Genomic DNA, 17,686 nt, shown 5'->3' with positions numbered 1-17,686 from the left:
CAGGAATGTAAACAAATTTGTGCACAAAATTCAAGAGCAATGAGCTTTCTGTGCGTATGAAACATGTTTTGAATCTATTTCAGCTCATGAAACATGGGACCAACACTTTACATGATGCGTTGTATATATTTTTTGATAGGACTTTGATTTGTCTCTTCTCTGTCAGGAGGAGAGGAAGGACAGAAGAGAAAGAGGACTAAGCCTGAGGCCTTCCCCACAGCAGAGGACATATTCTCCAAATTCCAGCACCTCTCCCATTTTGATCAGCACCAGGTCACCTCTCAGGTGAGACATCCCCCCCCATAGCTGTTCAGTCTCATCATTTTAAGTGTGCTCCAAAACTTGCTATTGTAATCGTCAAGTTATTCGGTAAAAATCGATACTTATGATATGTCCGCCATTCAATTCTTCTGGAGGTACAGTTAAATGATTCTCATAAAACAATGTCTTTAATTGCAAACTGATATTTTCAATTACTTTACTAGAGTATACAATGTTATGGATATTCAGTAGGCCTGTGTAGTAGTGATGAAGTTCGGCTCTTTATTGACAAGTATTTTTGGCTCGTTCAGTCAAAATAACCAATCTTTTGACTAATTTCGTTAATTTGAGTCAGTAATACCACGAACGATGGACCTGAAAACTCGAAAGAGTTATGATCAGGGTTGGAAATTAACATCTGCCTAATGCGGGAAGATTTTGTCATTGGTAGAATTTATATTTTACCAGCCACGTTGGCGGGTGGTCACACAGAGCATTTGGAAACGGTTTTGAAAAATCCAAAGCCCACAAGTAAATGTTGGTCCAATTGTCAAGAAAGGCTACTAAAGTGTGACTTTGTCCCTGTGTTTCTTGGCTAGTTACATCGTTCTGTTCACACGCTAGGTTTTTCAATGTTAGTTTGAGTTTGCTGTAACTGTCTGCTGCAGTCTGAGATTTTATTTTTATCACCGACAAGCAAGTGCCCAAATTACTATGGTAACGGCCTGTCCCTTGTTAAAGGGCCATCTGACATTTTTTTGTCTCACCTTATGATTGTGCTTGATTGAGCATGGATCACTCCCTCAAAAAATAGTACATTTCCAAGCCTGATCATGATTCTACTAGCATGGCGTTCACCATAGGGGGCTTATTGGAGCTGTCATTTGTGACAGACTTGTAAACGTGTGCTTTAAACTATGTATATTGGTTGATTCCTAGGCATACAAATACAATTATTTATTGATAGTTTTGAAACAAGGTCTAGTTGTGGCCGCAACCAGACTAGATTGTGAAATACTCTTGGCGGAATGCATTGACTACTGTCAGGGTAATAAGTATCCTGACAACTCACATTAAATTCTTCCGCTGCTCTGTTGTTCGCTACATACTGTACATCCCATTGCTGAGAAGAAACAAATATGCGTGGTGTAGCGTTTGGCCAGAGCAAGGAGTCTGGGTAGTCAGGCAAGGTAATAAACACAGTCGTTCACTAATTGAAGCCCCCCGAACGATTGGAGTTTGTTGAGCAGGGGCTTTTGGATTCTCAAAGCTGTGTCCATCATAACATTCAATAATCAATTAATTGCAGTCATTCTTGCTCCAATGTGATCAATTATCAGTTCAAAACACAGTGGCGTGTATTCATGTATGCTCAGGGAAGCCAGGCTTCCCACAAAAAATGTACCCCCCCCCAAAAATGTATCTTTCGTCTATCTGTTTCATAATTTTCCTTCAATTCACAAGAGGCTGAATGTATCTCACAGGAGGAAGCATCTGAGCGAGCGAAACAGCGCCCCTCTGTCTCTCTACGTGTAGGCCATCTATCTGATGCTGTCTGGTCCAAATGAGTTTGACATTGTTACCGCCCGTAGCATTGAAGACAAGGGATGCCTGCGATCATTTGGCCTTGGCTTCCCCAGTGATTTTTACCCACCGCTACTGTCTAAACATGTATTTTTCTTCTCTATGCTCATGACCTATTGTCCTGCACGCATATGACCTGCAGTTGGTCGGAGCACGTCTCTGGAGCCGCTGAGCCTGAGGAACATGTATTAATCCTGCTGTAGGACTCATTGCGACCAGCAGGTCAAAAAAATTAGTCACCCAGGGGAAAAAATGACTCAAGTCAGTAAAAAGAGTTGTTCCAAAATAACTCATTGTTAGCGAAATGCACATCACTACTGTGTAGAGGTAATAATCCTGTTGGCCTTCTCTCTGACTAGGTGTCCAGGAATGTTCTGGAACAGATCACCAGCTTTGCCTTAGGGATGTCCTATCACCTGCCCCTTGTCCAGCACATCCAGTTCATCTTTGACCTCATGGAGTACTCCCTCAACATTAGTGGCCTCATCGACTTTGCCATTCAGGTATAGCTTTGTCTCTAATGTCAAGGCATATAATCACAGCATTTAATTCCACTTCTCATATTTATACAGTAATATTTCCTTTAATGTCTACTCTTATGCCTGAGTCTGCTTCTCTCTCACCGGTTTCTGTTAGTGGTTGTTTACTGCTGTTCTCCCCTTTATGCTTTAGTATCATTTGTATGAATCGTCTTTCTATAACCTTCTCTCTCTTCCCTGTGCATTTGTGTGTATCTAGCTGCTGAATGAGCTGAGCCTGGTGGAGGCAGAGCTGCTGCTCAAGTCATCCAGCCTGGTGGGTAGCTACACCACAGGTCTGTGTCTGTGCATCGTGGCCGTGCTGAGGAGGTACCACTCCTGCCTCATCCTCAACCCAGAGCAGACGGCACAGGTCTTTGACGGGTAAGTCTTACAAGCTTAACCCTTTAGGCTTTAGCCAGACTGCTCCGTGGAGAACGGACACCAAATTAGAAAGGGTGAATTTTGGTCTGTGTGCGTGCTCCTCTTTTCTAATTGGCTAATGTAACCGTCGGCCTACCAAAAGTTCAACTCGTCTGAACTTTTTGTTCGTTGACCGTCAACGTGCGACGCCCATTGAGAAAGCATTGGAAATCACAGATATGGATCAAATCTACGGGCCAATTTGGCCGTGCCCTTAACCGTTCACCTCTATAGCCTGGGTGCTAATGTTATCCAAGCCTTAAAACCAATTCCCTCTATAGCCTGGGTGCTAATGTTATCCAAGCCTTAACCATTAACCTCTATAGCCTGGGTGCTAATGTTATCCAAGCCTTAACGTTCACCTCTATAGCCTGGGTGCTAATGTTATCCAAGCCTTAACCATTCACCTGTATAGCCTGGGTGCTAATGTTATCCAAGCCTTAACCATTCACCTCTATAGCCTGGATGCTAATGTTATCCAAGCCTTAACCATTCACCTCTATAGCCTGGGGGTGCTATTCAATAACATTGCGTTATTGGATGCAGAAACAGTTGGGTACCTAATCTATTCACTGCCAATAAACCCGCCTCTGTTTTCTTTACAGACCTGGGTCATAGAAAATTGTAACTAAATCAAATACGCCCCTCAAATACTTTGAAGTGTGGACTATTCCATTGGTGCCCTTGTATCCTGCACTCGATTCAACCTGTCTTCTATAACTCATTTAGTACAGAAAGCTTGTTTTAATACTATTCATTGACCAGGTTGCGCATCGTGGTGAAGTCGGGGGTGAACCCAGCCGACTGCTCCTCAGCCGAGCGCTGTATCCTGGCCTACTTGTACGACCTCTATACCTCCTGCTGTCACCTAAAGAGCAAGTTTGGAGAGATCTTCAGGTAAAACATCAACATACACTAGCAACTGTTCAATGCAGTTTTATTGTATACTGTAGTTTCCCTGTGATGTTTTAGGAGGCCAAGTCATGTTACATGCTAATATTGTGTTGAAACTAAAATATTTTGCCCCACATGGTAGCCATATAATGATAGGAGAACCAATCGGTGTCCTTTCTCTCCCTCTTTTGTCCAGTGAGTTCTGCTCCAAGGTGAAGAACTCCATATACTGTAACATCGACCCGTCTGACTCCAACATGCTGTGGGACCCTGTGTTCATGATGGAGGCCATCGCCAATCCGTCGGCCCACAATTTCAACCACAGCATGGTGGGTAAGATCCTCAATGACAGCCCCGCCAACCGCTACAGCTTCGTCTGCAACGTGCTCATGGACGTGTGCGTGGACCACAGGGACCCCGAGAGGCAAGCATTGTTTTTCTATAAAACCATTATCAACAAACAATCAATTATGCATTGAAACAATATAGGATTCTTGACTTGGTAACTGTCAACTCACCAGGTATACGTATCTTACCTGAATTCAATAGTAAGGTGTTACGAGTTTAATGTCTATCTCTGCAGGGTGAATGACATTGGGATCCTATGTGCGGAGCTGACTGCCTACTGTCGCTCTCTGAGTGCTGAGTGGCTGGGCGTCCTCAAAGCCCTCTGCTGCTCCTCCAACAACGGCAACTGTGGCTTCAACGACCTCCTGTGCAATGTGGATGTGAGTGTTCACACTCGCAGCATACACACACCTTGCAATAGCCTTGCGCCTCTCTCTCTGCACCAATTAATGTGCATTGCTCACTCAGGCTCTGTGAGGCACGGGTTAGAGGGGAACACTGGCAGTTCACATCAACTGTGAACATTTCCTCTCTGTTTCCTTCTCTCTTCCGTCTCAGGTCAGCGATCTCTCCTTCCATGACTCTCTGGCCACCTTCGTAGCCATCCTCATCGCCCGCCAGTGTCTTCTTCTGGAGGACCTGGTCCGCTGCGTAGCCATCCCCTCCCTCCTCAACGCTGGTAAGAGCTCCTCTGTCAGACCCTTAGCCAGGGTCCTAATACATTAGGCACCAAATGGAAGAAAACAAACTGAAACATTGAGGGACTACCTGGACTTTTCCAATAAGAAATGTACTAGGGCTGGGTGATATGGCCAAAATCTCATCCTGATAACGATACATATCACGATATAGCACATTTTCTGTAAATTAAATGAACGTTTATATAAAATGACCATGTAAAGGCCTATTTCTTATTACATTTTGAATTATAATCAAACAAATAAAAGGTACTTACTCATATTTTATTTTATTTAGAACCTGTGCAAATTTTAAATTAAGCATGTAAAAATACGAATGTATAAAATCTATAAAGGTAAATAGAAAACACTTCAACTACAGTTGCAAACAAAATAAATGTAGGCCTAAAATATATATTTTTTTGGGGGGGGGCTTGCTTGTTTTGCATGTTATTTTGGCATTAATACGTGTCACATCAATTTGCATTTGGTACCTTGGGTCGAGTGTTGGCACCAACTCACGAAACCCCCGTTTCTCGAATTGGAGCCGTGTCTTTGCAGATGTAAGTTGTAACTGCAGCTGTTATCTCCTTCCAGCTTCGTGATTCTTTGCCATATGGTGTGCCGCGGGCAAAAGTCTCTTGCAACGTCTGAGTCGAGGGTTTGTTTTGAGCACTCGACTGTACTTTTTGGGGTCTTATCCGTAGACTCTCCGTACTGTTTTACATGATTCTTGCGTAGGTGGTAAAATAGGTTAGTGGTGTTTCAGCCTGTTTTCGGGACCGGCCTCCGGCATATTTTGCAGTGCACGGTTTTTCTGTGTCAGACTTTTCATACCCAAACCACGTCCATGAGACCGAAGTTGCRTCTCTTTTAGGTACGAGCTCTGTGTCACGTAGACTGTCTTCGAAGTTTGTTTGTTTTACAAATTTGTGTGGAAGAACGCAAAGCGTCGTCCAATTGACGAAGAATATTGCCGTAAAGAGTGTGATTTGCGACACAACGAAATAAACGATAGAGCACAATATGAAACGATAGACGTTTTTCTATCGTCATACGATATATATTGTCATATCGCCCAGCCCGTTTTGTTGGAAAACGTTTTCAAGCTCATGCCCCAATGAATACCACCCAGACTTTAACTAACAGATTCTCAGGTCCAAGTCTCTCCACAGGATCTATATTTAATGTAGCCCAGCTACCCAGCCAACAGGTCCTGTTAGAAATTATTGAATGGTACACCGAGGCCTGCCCTGCCTGAATGACACTCCAGGTTCTGAAGGAACTCCCTGCCCCATAATGCATTGCTTACTTATGTTTGTCTGAGAGGGAGGTAAATGCCACAGTGTGTTTGATCCCTCTCTGCAGTTTGTGTGCACACGCACATGCGCTGTGGCCAGTCAAGGCTGCCCCTTGCTCAGTGGACAAGGCCCCATTCAGCCTGTTTTCAAAGTCTCCTGTGGGCGTTAGTTACCACGCGTGCTGCCAGACAACCCCCTCCACCCTCCCCTTCTCCTCCTTAGCCAGCAGTTCAGCTATGTGTCGAATTCTTGTTTGGCGACACTCCTTCGCAGCCAGGCTCTGAAAATGGCACTTAGTATTTGGTACTCCTTGAAAGTCAATTTAGGACACCTTCCAAGTTCTTCAAGCGCTTCTGTTCTCTGTAGTTGGCTGTGTTATTCATTTGCCATGTCATCTTGACAACTTGAAGCTCAAGGCTGTTAGTGTAAGGTCTATATATTTTGGGTCATACTGGCCCATTCATTATGTATTAGAATTTTGTTTAAATTTGAAGAATTTAGATTCAGTGTTGAGGGCGTGTGTGTGCCCCTCTAACCTACCTCTCTACTGCTCTCTGTGTGTCTCTCCCCCCAGCCTGCAGTGAGCAGGACTCTGAGCCCGGAGCCCGTCTGACCTGCAGGATCCTGCTGCACCTCTTCAAGACCCCCCAGCGCAACCCCTGCCCCCAGGATGGAGCCAAGTCAGGTACACACACAGCAATCCCCGGCACCCCACATTCATTTGAACCCACATCGGAGGAAATGTTAATTAATTAATAAATGCTTTGATTTAATGATTGTTTTAAAGATACAATTTTATATTTTGCAGATAAATCTTCTGTTGGGATCCGGTCGTCGTGTGACCGTCACCTTCTGGCTGCCTCACAGAACAGCATAGTGGTTGGAGCTGTTTTTGCTGTCCTAAAGGCCGTCTTTATGCTGGGTACAACTCTCAGTATTATGCTATTATTTTGTCTTTAAAGTTGCATATAAGTCCACTTTGACAATTGAATGTGATTAGATTGATGTAATTATAGTTATTAAATGTCTATCTATTACAACTGGTCACCAGTAAGACCACATAACCCTTAAGTTATATTTTTTGTAACATTCTTTCTCCATCTCTCTCTAGGCGATGCAGAACTGAAGGGATCGGGATTCTCTCACCCCGCCGGCCTCGACGACATCGCCGATGACGACATGGGTTCCAAGAAGTCGGGCGGCCGCACCGTCTCCATAGAAACGGCCAGCCTGGACGTGTACGCCAAGTATGTGCTGAAGAGCATCTGCCAACAGGTGAGAACATGAGAAAGAAGGTTATCGTTCACACCAGGGTTACATTTTTCCCTCACACCAGAAGCTGCATATTTCCGAATGCAGTAATGTCCAGGTGTGGAGTCCATTTCATTACAGTTTCATTTCAGTCAACCCAGGAGTAAACTGAAATTCAAATTGTTCAAATTGAAAGCTACTGGAATTTCTGTTCACTTCCTGAATTGAAATGGAATTGACCCCTTCTCTGGTAATGGCACTCTATTTCTATGCATTTAATCCTCTATCCGATAGTCTAAATCCAGATAGATAACTTTTGAAAACGGGTCCTTGGTGCTCTCATGATAGGCAAGGTTGACCCCCCCCCCACCCGTTAGTCTGTTATTTTCCTCCACAACACCAACAATTACAAACTTGAGTCATGACCACTACTTCTGTTTTCCACAGAGAAGCACATTGTTTAGTGGTAGTTGCTGAATGTCGACAGGTGCAGTCATTGTACATCTCAATTTGCTCTTACCATAAATAAAATGACTGTGTGCCTAGCTGTTGTTGACAGATTGTGTACAGTGGAAAAACAAACTCAGAAAGTATTTTTAAATTGATGTAGTGATTTTTTTATTTTCTTCATATGATACAATAAGTAATTTTTTTATTATGATTTTAATTTCGATTCTCTTTCTGCATTGACTGAATTGAAAACTGAATTAACCCAAACCCTGTTCAGTATATACCCCTTGGTGATCTCTCTCTCTTCACCCATCTCTCCTGCTATCCTCCGTCAGGAGTGGGTGGGCGAGCGCTGTCTCAGGTCCCTGTCGGAGGACAGCAGTGCCCTGCAGGACCCGGTGCTGGTTAACATCCAGGCCCAGCGGTTGCTGCAGCTCATCTGCTACCCCCACCGCCAGCTGGACAGTGAGGAGGGGGACAACCCCCAGAGGCAGCGCATCAAACACATCCTCCAGGTCAGCCCACACAAGCCCTATGCACTGACCACAGGGCTGCGTTCAGCAGGGCACAATGTTGTGGAACATTCAGATAAAAACTTTGTGGAACAAACATGTCTTTCTGTAATGTAGAATAAGGAAACATTACATTTCTGTCTGCGCTGAATGTTGCCCTGGCAACAGACAGCACTTCTCATGGGCAGAGTAGAATTTTCACTTTTCCCTTTTCCATCAAGGGCAGCAGATGTATGACCTAAAAGCTTTTTCTGGAAATTGCTTTGAAATGGTTTTTTGAAGCCATCAAGGCAAGTTGTAAGTGAATCAGTGTCAGCCCTAGATGATCCTTGGGGATGGCTGAGAGCACAGCAGAAAGACGCACACGGCACATTCATTAGAAATGGGGGAGTTGTGGGTGCTAGAATGAATCAGTGGGTGAACTGTCTCTGAACCCCTGCCTTTGCTCAGCAGACCACATTAGGGTACATGAGTGTTCTGAGTTTTGTGAATGGCATTACTGCCATCTGCTGACTAAAGTGGCGCTACAGGGAGAGTGGAGCTAAAGGTCTCTGACTATTTAACTGCTTGGAGATGATTGTGGTATATAAATGTCTAAAAGTGGTGTCCTATCCTCCTGCCTCTAGAACATGGACCAGTGGACCATGAGACAGTCATCCCTGGAGCTGCAGCTTATGATCAAGCAGAGTACTAACAACGTAAGTTACCAGACTCCAGTGTCCTGTAAGGCCCTGAAAACACTCACAACACTGCCATCTAGGCACAATTAAGCATTTTTGTTTTTTTCAATAAAATATTGATTTAGAATACAATCCATCTGTAAAGTTCAAGTGTGCCTTTGATTCAATGAAGTACATTGAGATAACCCACTTTAATATTCTATGTCATAACCCTTCATAACTGTAGAATGTGATGATAATGGCAGCCATCTTGTTCAGGGATCAATTCCCTGTGATTGAGGTTAAGTGGACGAACTCGTCTTCCTTGTCTCCCTGCAGGAGCTGTACTCCTTATTAGAGAACATCGCCAAGGCCACTATCGAGGTGTTCCAGAAGTCAGCGGAGATGAACTCCACCAACCTCTCAGGGAACGGGTCAGCCGGCGCTGGAGGTTCTGCCTCCAACAGCAACAACCCAAGCAAGAAACCAGTGTTGAGGTGTGTGTGACCTTTCTAAATTCTCCCTTTTTAAAAATAGGTAGAGACTGCGGAACTGTAGGTAACCTCCCCCTCCCGCCCCCCTGAATCCCTTTTCACCAGAGCTGAAGATCTGAATCACGTTCTGCGCATGGGTTTCTTTGCCTCTACTTTACACACACATTTCTGTGGTCCCCCTCCCTTCACAAGTCTCACTGTCAATGGTGAATGATAATTCTTCATGTTTTACTGGTGAAATGTCTATGTAGCAGCTGCATACCAACTATTTGATCTCCATCAGTTTCATGGGGATATGCGTTTAGATCTTCTTGAGTTATACAGTGTTTCAAAGTACGTACAGAGTACATTTTAGAGCATGGTGTTAAAAACTGTAGCATACCTGTGTTTTTAGTTTCAATCAAAGCACATATTTTGCCTTGTGATGTCTGCTTTTGAGTTTTGGTCACGCTATTATATTCACTTCTGTTATGTAGAATACTTACATTTTTCAAACATTGATTTTACTTTATTAAACAAGCACCATTCGCCTGAGTAGCCTGAGCATGTGCAGGTTTCTCATAAAGTAAAGAGACTCACACATGCGGAGAAGCTTCTGGACCTTTAGCTGTCGGAAAGAGGGGTCCATAAAAGTTGGATCCGCAGCCACACCGTAAAAAATATGTAGGAATATTGAGTTATCGGAGAAAACACATGGTAAAAGGGTTATTTGCAATCTTATTATTTGATTATAACTTTTTGTTGAAATGCATTGAAACAAGCATGGATCATAGGTACTACCAATTATCAAATTTCAACCAGAAAATATCCATTGTTTTCATATTATCTCTTTTGGTGAAACCATTTGAATCCGCTAAAGCGGGGGTCTGAAACAGGTGGTCCGCGGGCCAAAGCCGCCCTGCGAGTGACTGTTTTTGTCCCCCTGAAGATTTCAGTAAAAACTATAAAACCGGTGCGCCTGGCACCTAAAAAGAGACGTGATCGTGTCTCAATGAAATCAAGGTATGAAATTGTTATCAAATACAATCTCTTATTGGGCTTAGTTGTTGTTAATTTGCAATGTACAAATATTTTAATTATGTTCCGGCCCACCGACCATCCGCTGTGACACAAATGATCCCGTGGCTGAATCTAGTTTCCTACCCGTAAGCTAAAGAATCATCAAACATGCTTTCTCATTGTTGGTGAAATCTAACCTCAGCGTAACAGCTCATTCTTTTTGTTTGTGTTCCCCCCAGTTCGTCTGAGCGGTCTGGTGTGTGGCTGGTGGCGCCACTGATAGCCAAGCTGCCCACCTCGGTCCAGGGCCACGTCCTGAAGGCGGCAGGGGAGGAGCTAGAGAAGGGCCAGCATCTGGGGTCCTCCTCACGCAAGGAGAGGGACCGGCAGAAACAGAAAAGGTCAGACAACTCACCCCGACTATTTTGGGTCATTTGGATAATGCTCATTTTGTCAACATAGTTGTACTTTCATCCCGAAAGCGTGATAATCTGTGTTAGATACTAAAAACAAATTGGATGCAGGAGTTATTATGATGCAATTATGATAACATTTTTGCCCCAGCTTCAATATTCCCAAATTGATGGTGGATGTATTGCCCTTACACTTTTGTCTGTTTCCAGCATGTCTCTGCTGAGCCAGCAGCCCTTCCTGTCTCTGGTGCTGACCTGTCTAAAAGGTCAGGATGAGCAGAGGGAGGGCCTCCTCACTTCCCTCTACAGCCAGGTGCAGCAGGTAACACTCAACACAGCCTCTCCTCCATTTTCCTGTCTACCCAAACTCCAAATGCTACGCCACGCCCACAGAAGTTTGTTTCCTTTCTGCAGTGAGTCTGGATGGGAGTTACCTCCCTGACGATTTCTAGAACGCAAACACATTCTAATTTTTCCGATTTGTCCCAGAAATTGATGGGTTGACCCAGAGCCAGAACACACGTGGTTAAAGCAGCGGTTTGAAAATGTCATTGGTTTTAATATTCTGATTACTTAGAGATAATCCAATCACTGATGACTTTGTTTTGTACAACTGTCATTTTGACATCACTTCAACAATGTCAGTCTGAAGTATGTAGCTAACATAGAGCAGCGGAAGAATTCAGCTGGAGGAGTCAGACAACTCCCCCCGTCTTCTCCCACTTCACCTCTATTAGGCCCAAATCCCAACTTGAGATCTGTGTGCATAACTGAAGATTCCGTTGACATCAATGAACACACTTTTGTGTAAAAATGTACATCTCAAGTTAGGATTCCCCCCTCAGTGTGCTTAATGTTGGCTAAATGTGCCGTCTCATACTGACTGCGGCTATTGGCTGCGTTTCCATCTTCCAGATTGTAACGAACTGGCGGGAGGACCAGTACCAGGACGACTGCAAGGCCAAGCAGATGATGCATGAGGCGCTGAAGCTGCGGCTTAATCTGGTGAGGGCTCTTCGTCATCATAGTCATGTTATCCCTGTCATGCCTGGAAGTGGTCACTTGTCTCAGTATCAGTTTGGACCAGATGGTATCTAAGGGGACTGAAATTCCTCACTAGGAAGGATTGGAAAGTGTTAACTTAAAATGACACAACGACCAAGTTCTAGTTTAACAACGTTTACTAAACCGTATTTCCACAATACATGGTTGCCATTGCGCTCAGGTCAGGTCCATCAACAGTGAGACTCCGGCACAGCCGTACTAATAACAGAGTGATAGCACAGAGTAATAACAGAAATATAGGGATACTTAAAACATGAACTTAACAAAGTACGTCTGTAAACAGATGAAACCCAGTTACTTACTGCTACAGAACACTGTTGTTTTATCCATTTAAAGTACGTAGAGATCAAATTATTATAATATCTTTTTTTAACTCTCGCCCTTTGAGTTTTCATGAACGGTTCTGAAATGCATACTAAAAAGAAATTGGATGTGTTATCTTTGCTGTCCAGGTGGGTGGGATGTTTGACACGGTACAACGCAGTACACAGCAGACCACGGAGTGGGCCGTGCTACTCCTCGACATCATTAGCAGTGGTACAGTGGACATGCAGTCCAACAAGTAAGTCACAACACAACTGCTCACACATTTTAAACTTCATGTGTTCATTTGTTGTTATTGTAATGTCACCATGTAATGCATCCCTGTATAATTTCCTCCCCTCCCGCTCTCTCTTCCACCTCCCGCTCGCTCGCTCTCTCTCCCTACCTCCCTCGCTCACTCGCTCCCCCCCGCTCTCTCTCTCTCTCAGTGAGCTCTTCACCACGGTACTAGACATGCTGAGTGTGCTAATTAATGGCACGCTGGCTGCTGACATGTCTAGCATCTCTCAGGGCAGCATGGAGGAGAACAAGAGGGCTTACATGAACCTGGTCAAGAAGCTCCGGGTAAGATCACACACATCACACTGGATGTACACAATATATACAACAGTATGTGGACACCCCTTCAAATGAGTGGATTCTGCTATTTCAGCCACACCCTTGCTGTATAAAATCGAGCACACAGCCATGCAATCTCCATAGATAAACATTGATGTAGAATGGCCTTATTGAAGAGCTCTGACTTTCAACGTGCCACCGCCAAAGGATGCCACCTTTCCAACAAGTAAGTTGATCAAATTTCTGCCCTGCTAGAGCTGCCCCGGTCAACTGTAAGTGCTGTTATTGTGAAGTGGAAACATCTAGAAGCAACAACGGCTCAGCCGCGAAGTGGAAGGCCACACAAGCTCACAGAACGGGACTGCCGAGTGCTGAAATGCGTAGAAATTGTCTGTCCTCGGTTGCAACACTCACTATCGAGTTCCAAACTGCCTTGAAGCAACATCAACACAATAATTGTTCATCGGGAGCTTCATGAAATGGGTTTTCATGGCCGAGCAGCCGCACACAAGCCTAAGATCACCATGCGCAATGCCAAGCGTTCTCTGGAGTGATGAATCACGCTTCACCATCTGGCAGTACGACGGACGAATCTGTGTGTGGCGGATGCCAGGAGAACAATACCTGCCCAATGCGTAGTGCCAACTGTAAAGTTTGGTGGAGGAGGATTAATGGTCTGGGGCTGCTTTTCATGGTTTGGGTTAGGCCCCTTGGTTCCAGTGAAGGGAATTCTTAATGCTACAGCATACAATGACATTCTAGATGATTCTGTGCTTCCAACTTTCTGGCAACAGTTTGGGTAAGGCCCTTTCCTGTTTCAGCATGACAATGCCCCCATGCACAAAGCGAGGTCCATACAGAAATGGTTTGTCGAGATCGGTGTGGAAGAACTTGTCTGGCTTGCACAGAGCCCTGACCTCAACCCCATCGAACACCTTTGGGATGAATTGGAACACCGACTGTGAGCCAGGCCTAATCGCCCAACATCAGTGCCCAACCTCACTAATGCTCTTGTGGCTGAATGGAAGCAAGTCCCTGCAGCAATGTTCCAGCATCTAGTGGAAAGCCATCTCAGAAGAGTGGAGGCTGTTATAGCAGCAAAGTAGAGACCAACTCCATACTAATGCCCATGATTTTGGAATGATATCCTTGACGAGCAGGTGTCCACATACTTGTGGTTATGTGGAATATATAATAATGTATGTCCTATGTAGCAGAGTATTCCACCATTTTGTATTTTATCTATTGAAGTCAGTGGAAGGGTATTATGCTCTGTGCTCGCCACAAGAGGTCCCCACTCGCCTAGAATTCAGTTGAATCAAACTACTTTCAAAAAATGCTAGGAAACTTTTAAATTAAATACTTTTTGTCTCGTTCTCTGCTCAAAGGTATCAACAACTCAAATGTTGTGTATTTGCAGAAAGAGCTGGGTGACCGGCAGTCAGAGAGTCTGGAGAAGGTGCGGCAGCTGCTCCCTCTGCCCAAGCAGACCCGTGATGTCATCACGTGTGAACCACAGGGCTCGCTTATTGACACCAAGGGCAACAAGATCGCTGGCTTTGAGAAGGAGGTACAGTACTATGAGCTCTGACCCTTTGAAGGTATTGTCAACTCAATTGTTGCCTGTATTACTGTTTCTCTGTCACCAGTATTGAGATTGACTTTTTGTCCCACACGGTTCTTCATAAAATCTTGTCTTTTAGCTGTTCACTAGGAATGTCTTCAGTAACTTCTCTAAATAGCAGACCTGGGTTTTAGTTCAAATACTTGATTGAGATTGCCTGGAAAAGTGGAACCAATGGAATAGTCCCAAAACTGTAAACCATACACTCTTGTCTAGATGCAGTCCAGGCACCTTCAAATGCTCAAAGTTTCTGAAAACAAATTGTATTTGAACCCATGCCTGCTTAATATTCCTGCCTCTCAACATCGTAGTTGTCAGGAGATATTTCTTGCAACACTAATAATTGTAATTTTTATTGATGTAAAACCATCTTCCTCCTTTACCGTCAGGGTCTCCAAGTGTCGACCAAGCAGAAGATCTCTCCGTGGGATGTTTTCGAGGGCCTCAAGCACTCGGCCCCTCTCTCCTGGGGCTGGTTTGGTACGGTGCGCGTGGACCGTAAGGTGACCAAGTTCGAGGAACAGCAGCGCTTCCTCCTCTACCACACCCACCTGAAGCCCAAGCCGCGCAGCTACTACCTGGAACCCCTCCCCCTGCCCCCTGAGGATGAGGAGCCGCCCACGCCCGCACCCCAGGAACCCGAGAAGAAGATGGCGGAGCCAGTGAAGCCGGAGAAGAGCGTCTCTGTGGTGTCGTCCGATTCAACCAAGAAGAAGACCAAGAAGAAGAAGACACCGTCCACCAACAAGACTGAGGTTAGTGAGACACTGGGACAGGTCCTGTCCAACAAGACTGAGGTTACTTAGACACTGGGACAGGTCCTGTCCAACCCAAGACTGAGGTTACTTAGACACTGGGACAGCCTGTCCAACCAAGACTGAGGTTACCTTAGACACGTGGGACAGGTCCTGTCCAACATAGAGACTGAGGTAACTACTTAGACCACTGGGACAGGTCCTCCGTCCAACAAGACTGAGGTTACTTAGACCACTGGACAGGTTCATGACTCCAACAAGACTGAGGTATTGAGACACTGGGACAGTCCTGTCCAACAAGACTGAGGTTAGCTAGACACTGGGACAGGTCCTGTCCAAACAAGACTGAGGTTTAGTGAGACACTGGACAGGTCCTGTCCAACAAGACTGAGGTTAGTAGAGACACTGGGACAGGTCCTGTCCAACAAGACTGAGGTTAGTGAGACACTGGGACAGGTCCTGTCCAACAAGACTGAGGTTAGTGAGACACTGGGACAGGTCCTGGTCCAACAAGACTGAGGTTAGTGAGACACTGGGACAGGTCTGTCCAACAAGGACTGAGGGTTAGTGAGACACTGGGACAGGTCCTGTCCAACAAGACTGAGGTTAGTGAGACACTGGGACAGTCCTGTCCAACAAGACTTGAGGTTTAGTGAGACACTGGGACAGGTCCTGTCCAACAAGACTGAGGTTAGTGAGACACTGGACAGGTCCTGCTCAACAAGACTGAGGTTAGTGAGACACGGGGACAGGTCGCTGTCCAACAAGACTGAGGTTAGTGAGACACTGGGACAGGTCCCTGTCCAAACAAGACTGAGGTTATGAGCACTGGGACAGGTCCTGTCCAACAAGACTGAGGTTAGTGAGACACTGGGACAGGTCCTGTCCAACAAGACTGAGGTTAGTGAGACATTGGGACAGGTCCTGTATTCTACCTAGCCTATCAGAAGGCAAGATGGAGTTGCAACCATGTTATTTATACCGGTCTGATCCTTTCAGATCTAGAAATATAAAGTTACTCATAGCTTTAAGCACTCATGAGTGGCATGTTGACAGGGATTTGAAGGCCTTGTTCTAAGGGTCCAAAAGCTGGATGATGAGGTTGTTGCACATATGACCAGTCTTTTTTTCTCTCTCCAATTTCATGATATCTATTTGGTAGTTATAGTCTTATCCCATCGTTGCAACTCCCTTACGGACTCGAGAGAGAGGCGAAGGTCGAGACCCATGGGTCCTCCGAAACACGACCTGCCAAGCCGCACTGCTTCTTGACACACTGCTCTCTTAACCCGGAAGCCAGCCGCACCAATGTGTCGGAGGAAACACCGTACAACTGACGACCGTGTCAGTGTGAGTGCGCCCGGCCCGCCACAGGAGTCACTAGAGCATGATGGGACAAGGACATCCCGGCCGACTAAACCCTCCCCTAACCCGGACGACGCTGGGCCAATTGACGATTGGCTGCACCTCATGAGTCTCCCGGTTCGTGGCTGGCAGCAACACAGCCTGGTATCGAACCCAGATCTGTAGTGATGCCTTAGACCGCTGCGCCACTCGCAAGGCCCACATATTACCGTTCTATACAAGTAGCATGTCTCATAGAAGATGCACGTCTTCTCCTCTCTACAGGACTATGTGACCCGTACCCAGGGTGGAGTGTCGTATGGAACGTGTATACCCCCAGACACCCTCATAGGCCAGCAGGCCCACCCCTACAGCAGGATAGGCTACAACCAGCAGCCCATGGGCATGTATGCCCAGAACCAGCCTCTGCCTCCAGGTCAGTGCCAACATTATCATTGTCTAAAATCAGGGTTCTGATCCACGATCAGTTTTGCCTTTATAGATCATGATGATTAAGATTACAAGGACAGCGGGGTGCGTACCTGATCTTTGGTCAGCACTCCTACTCTGATACTGATGAATACAGGCCCTATTGTATTTATTACTAGTGTGTTTTTACATTACTATCAAGAAAAAAAACACTCTGGAAACCTGTATTCCTCTCATGACCTTTGAATGTGATGTGTTTTGTTCCATTCCAGAACTAGATTTTAATGCTGGGGTGGAGCAAAACCCTACAACCTTGTAGTTCCCCCAGGACTGTGTAGTTCCCCCAGGACCGTGTTGAAGCTATTTGGAATTTTGACTTTAACGCTCATCTTTTTCCCCTTCAGGAGGCCCTGGTTTGGACACCCCGTACCGACCAGCCCGGAACCCTCAAATGGGCAAGATGATGCCCACGCGGCCCAGCTACCCAGGCATGATGCCCGGCATGCAAGGTGGCATGCCAGGCATGATGGGCATGGACAAGCAGTACCCGATGGGCTACAAGCCCCAACCCAACATTCCGCAGGGTCAGATTCTGCGCCAGCAGCTACAGGTCAGACTGGTGAGTGTGCAGTAACTAGACTCCACTGGAAGGGGACAGTAGTGAGTACAGAGGTTATTTTGGACTGGATCTACCACAGTGTGCCTGAAGTGTGCTACAGTGTGCTAGAAGTGTTATTAACATGCTCACAGAATAGGACCTTGAACCTGGCTTTCGCTGTACGCAGGACATGTTGATAAGTTTG

At 45.5% G+C, this 17,686-nt stretch overlaps 1 protein-coding gene across 1 annotated transcript in view; it reads left to right on the top strand.

Annotated features, from left to right (window-relative positions):
• Positions 1-17,686, top strand: part of LOC111965890 (mediator of RNA polymerase II transcription subunit 12-like) — a 50,073-nt gene that overhangs the window by 26,666 nt on the left and 5,721 nt on the right. The window contains 22 exon segments of the mRNA XM_070444255.1: positions 167-285; positions 2,205-2,348; positions 2,584-2,747; positions 3,552-3,683; positions 3,877-4,104; positions 4,264-4,408; positions 4,587-4,707; positions 6,581-6,691; positions 6,815-6,928; positions 7,118-7,281; positions 8,043-8,222; positions 8,846-8,917; positions 9,218-9,375; positions 10,611-10,772; positions 10,995-11,106; positions 11,700-11,789; positions 12,302-12,411; positions 12,602-12,737; positions 14,152-14,301; positions 14,745-15,110; positions 16,740-16,890; positions 17,288-17,502. Of these exon segments, the coding sequence (XP_070300356.1) occupies positions 167-285; positions 2,205-2,348; positions 2,584-2,747; positions 3,552-3,683; positions 3,877-4,104; positions 4,264-4,408; positions 4,587-4,707; positions 6,581-6,691; positions 6,815-6,928; positions 7,118-7,281; positions 8,043-8,222; positions 8,846-8,917; positions 9,218-9,375; positions 10,611-10,772; positions 10,995-11,106; positions 11,700-11,789; positions 12,302-12,411; positions 12,602-12,737; positions 14,152-14,301; positions 14,745-15,110; positions 16,740-16,890; positions 17,288-17,502 (3,344 nt within the window).

This window comes from Salvelinus sp. IW2-2015, linkage group LG6.2 (assembly GCF_002910315.2).
Source record: "Salvelinus sp. IW2-2015 linkage group LG6.2, ASM291031v2, whole genome shotgun sequence".
Lineage (NCBI taxonomy): Eukaryota > Metazoa > Chordata > Actinopteri > Salmoniformes > Salmonidae > Salvelinus > Salvelinus sp. IW2-2015.
This window is presented reverse-complemented; position numbering and strand designations above follow the sequence as displayed.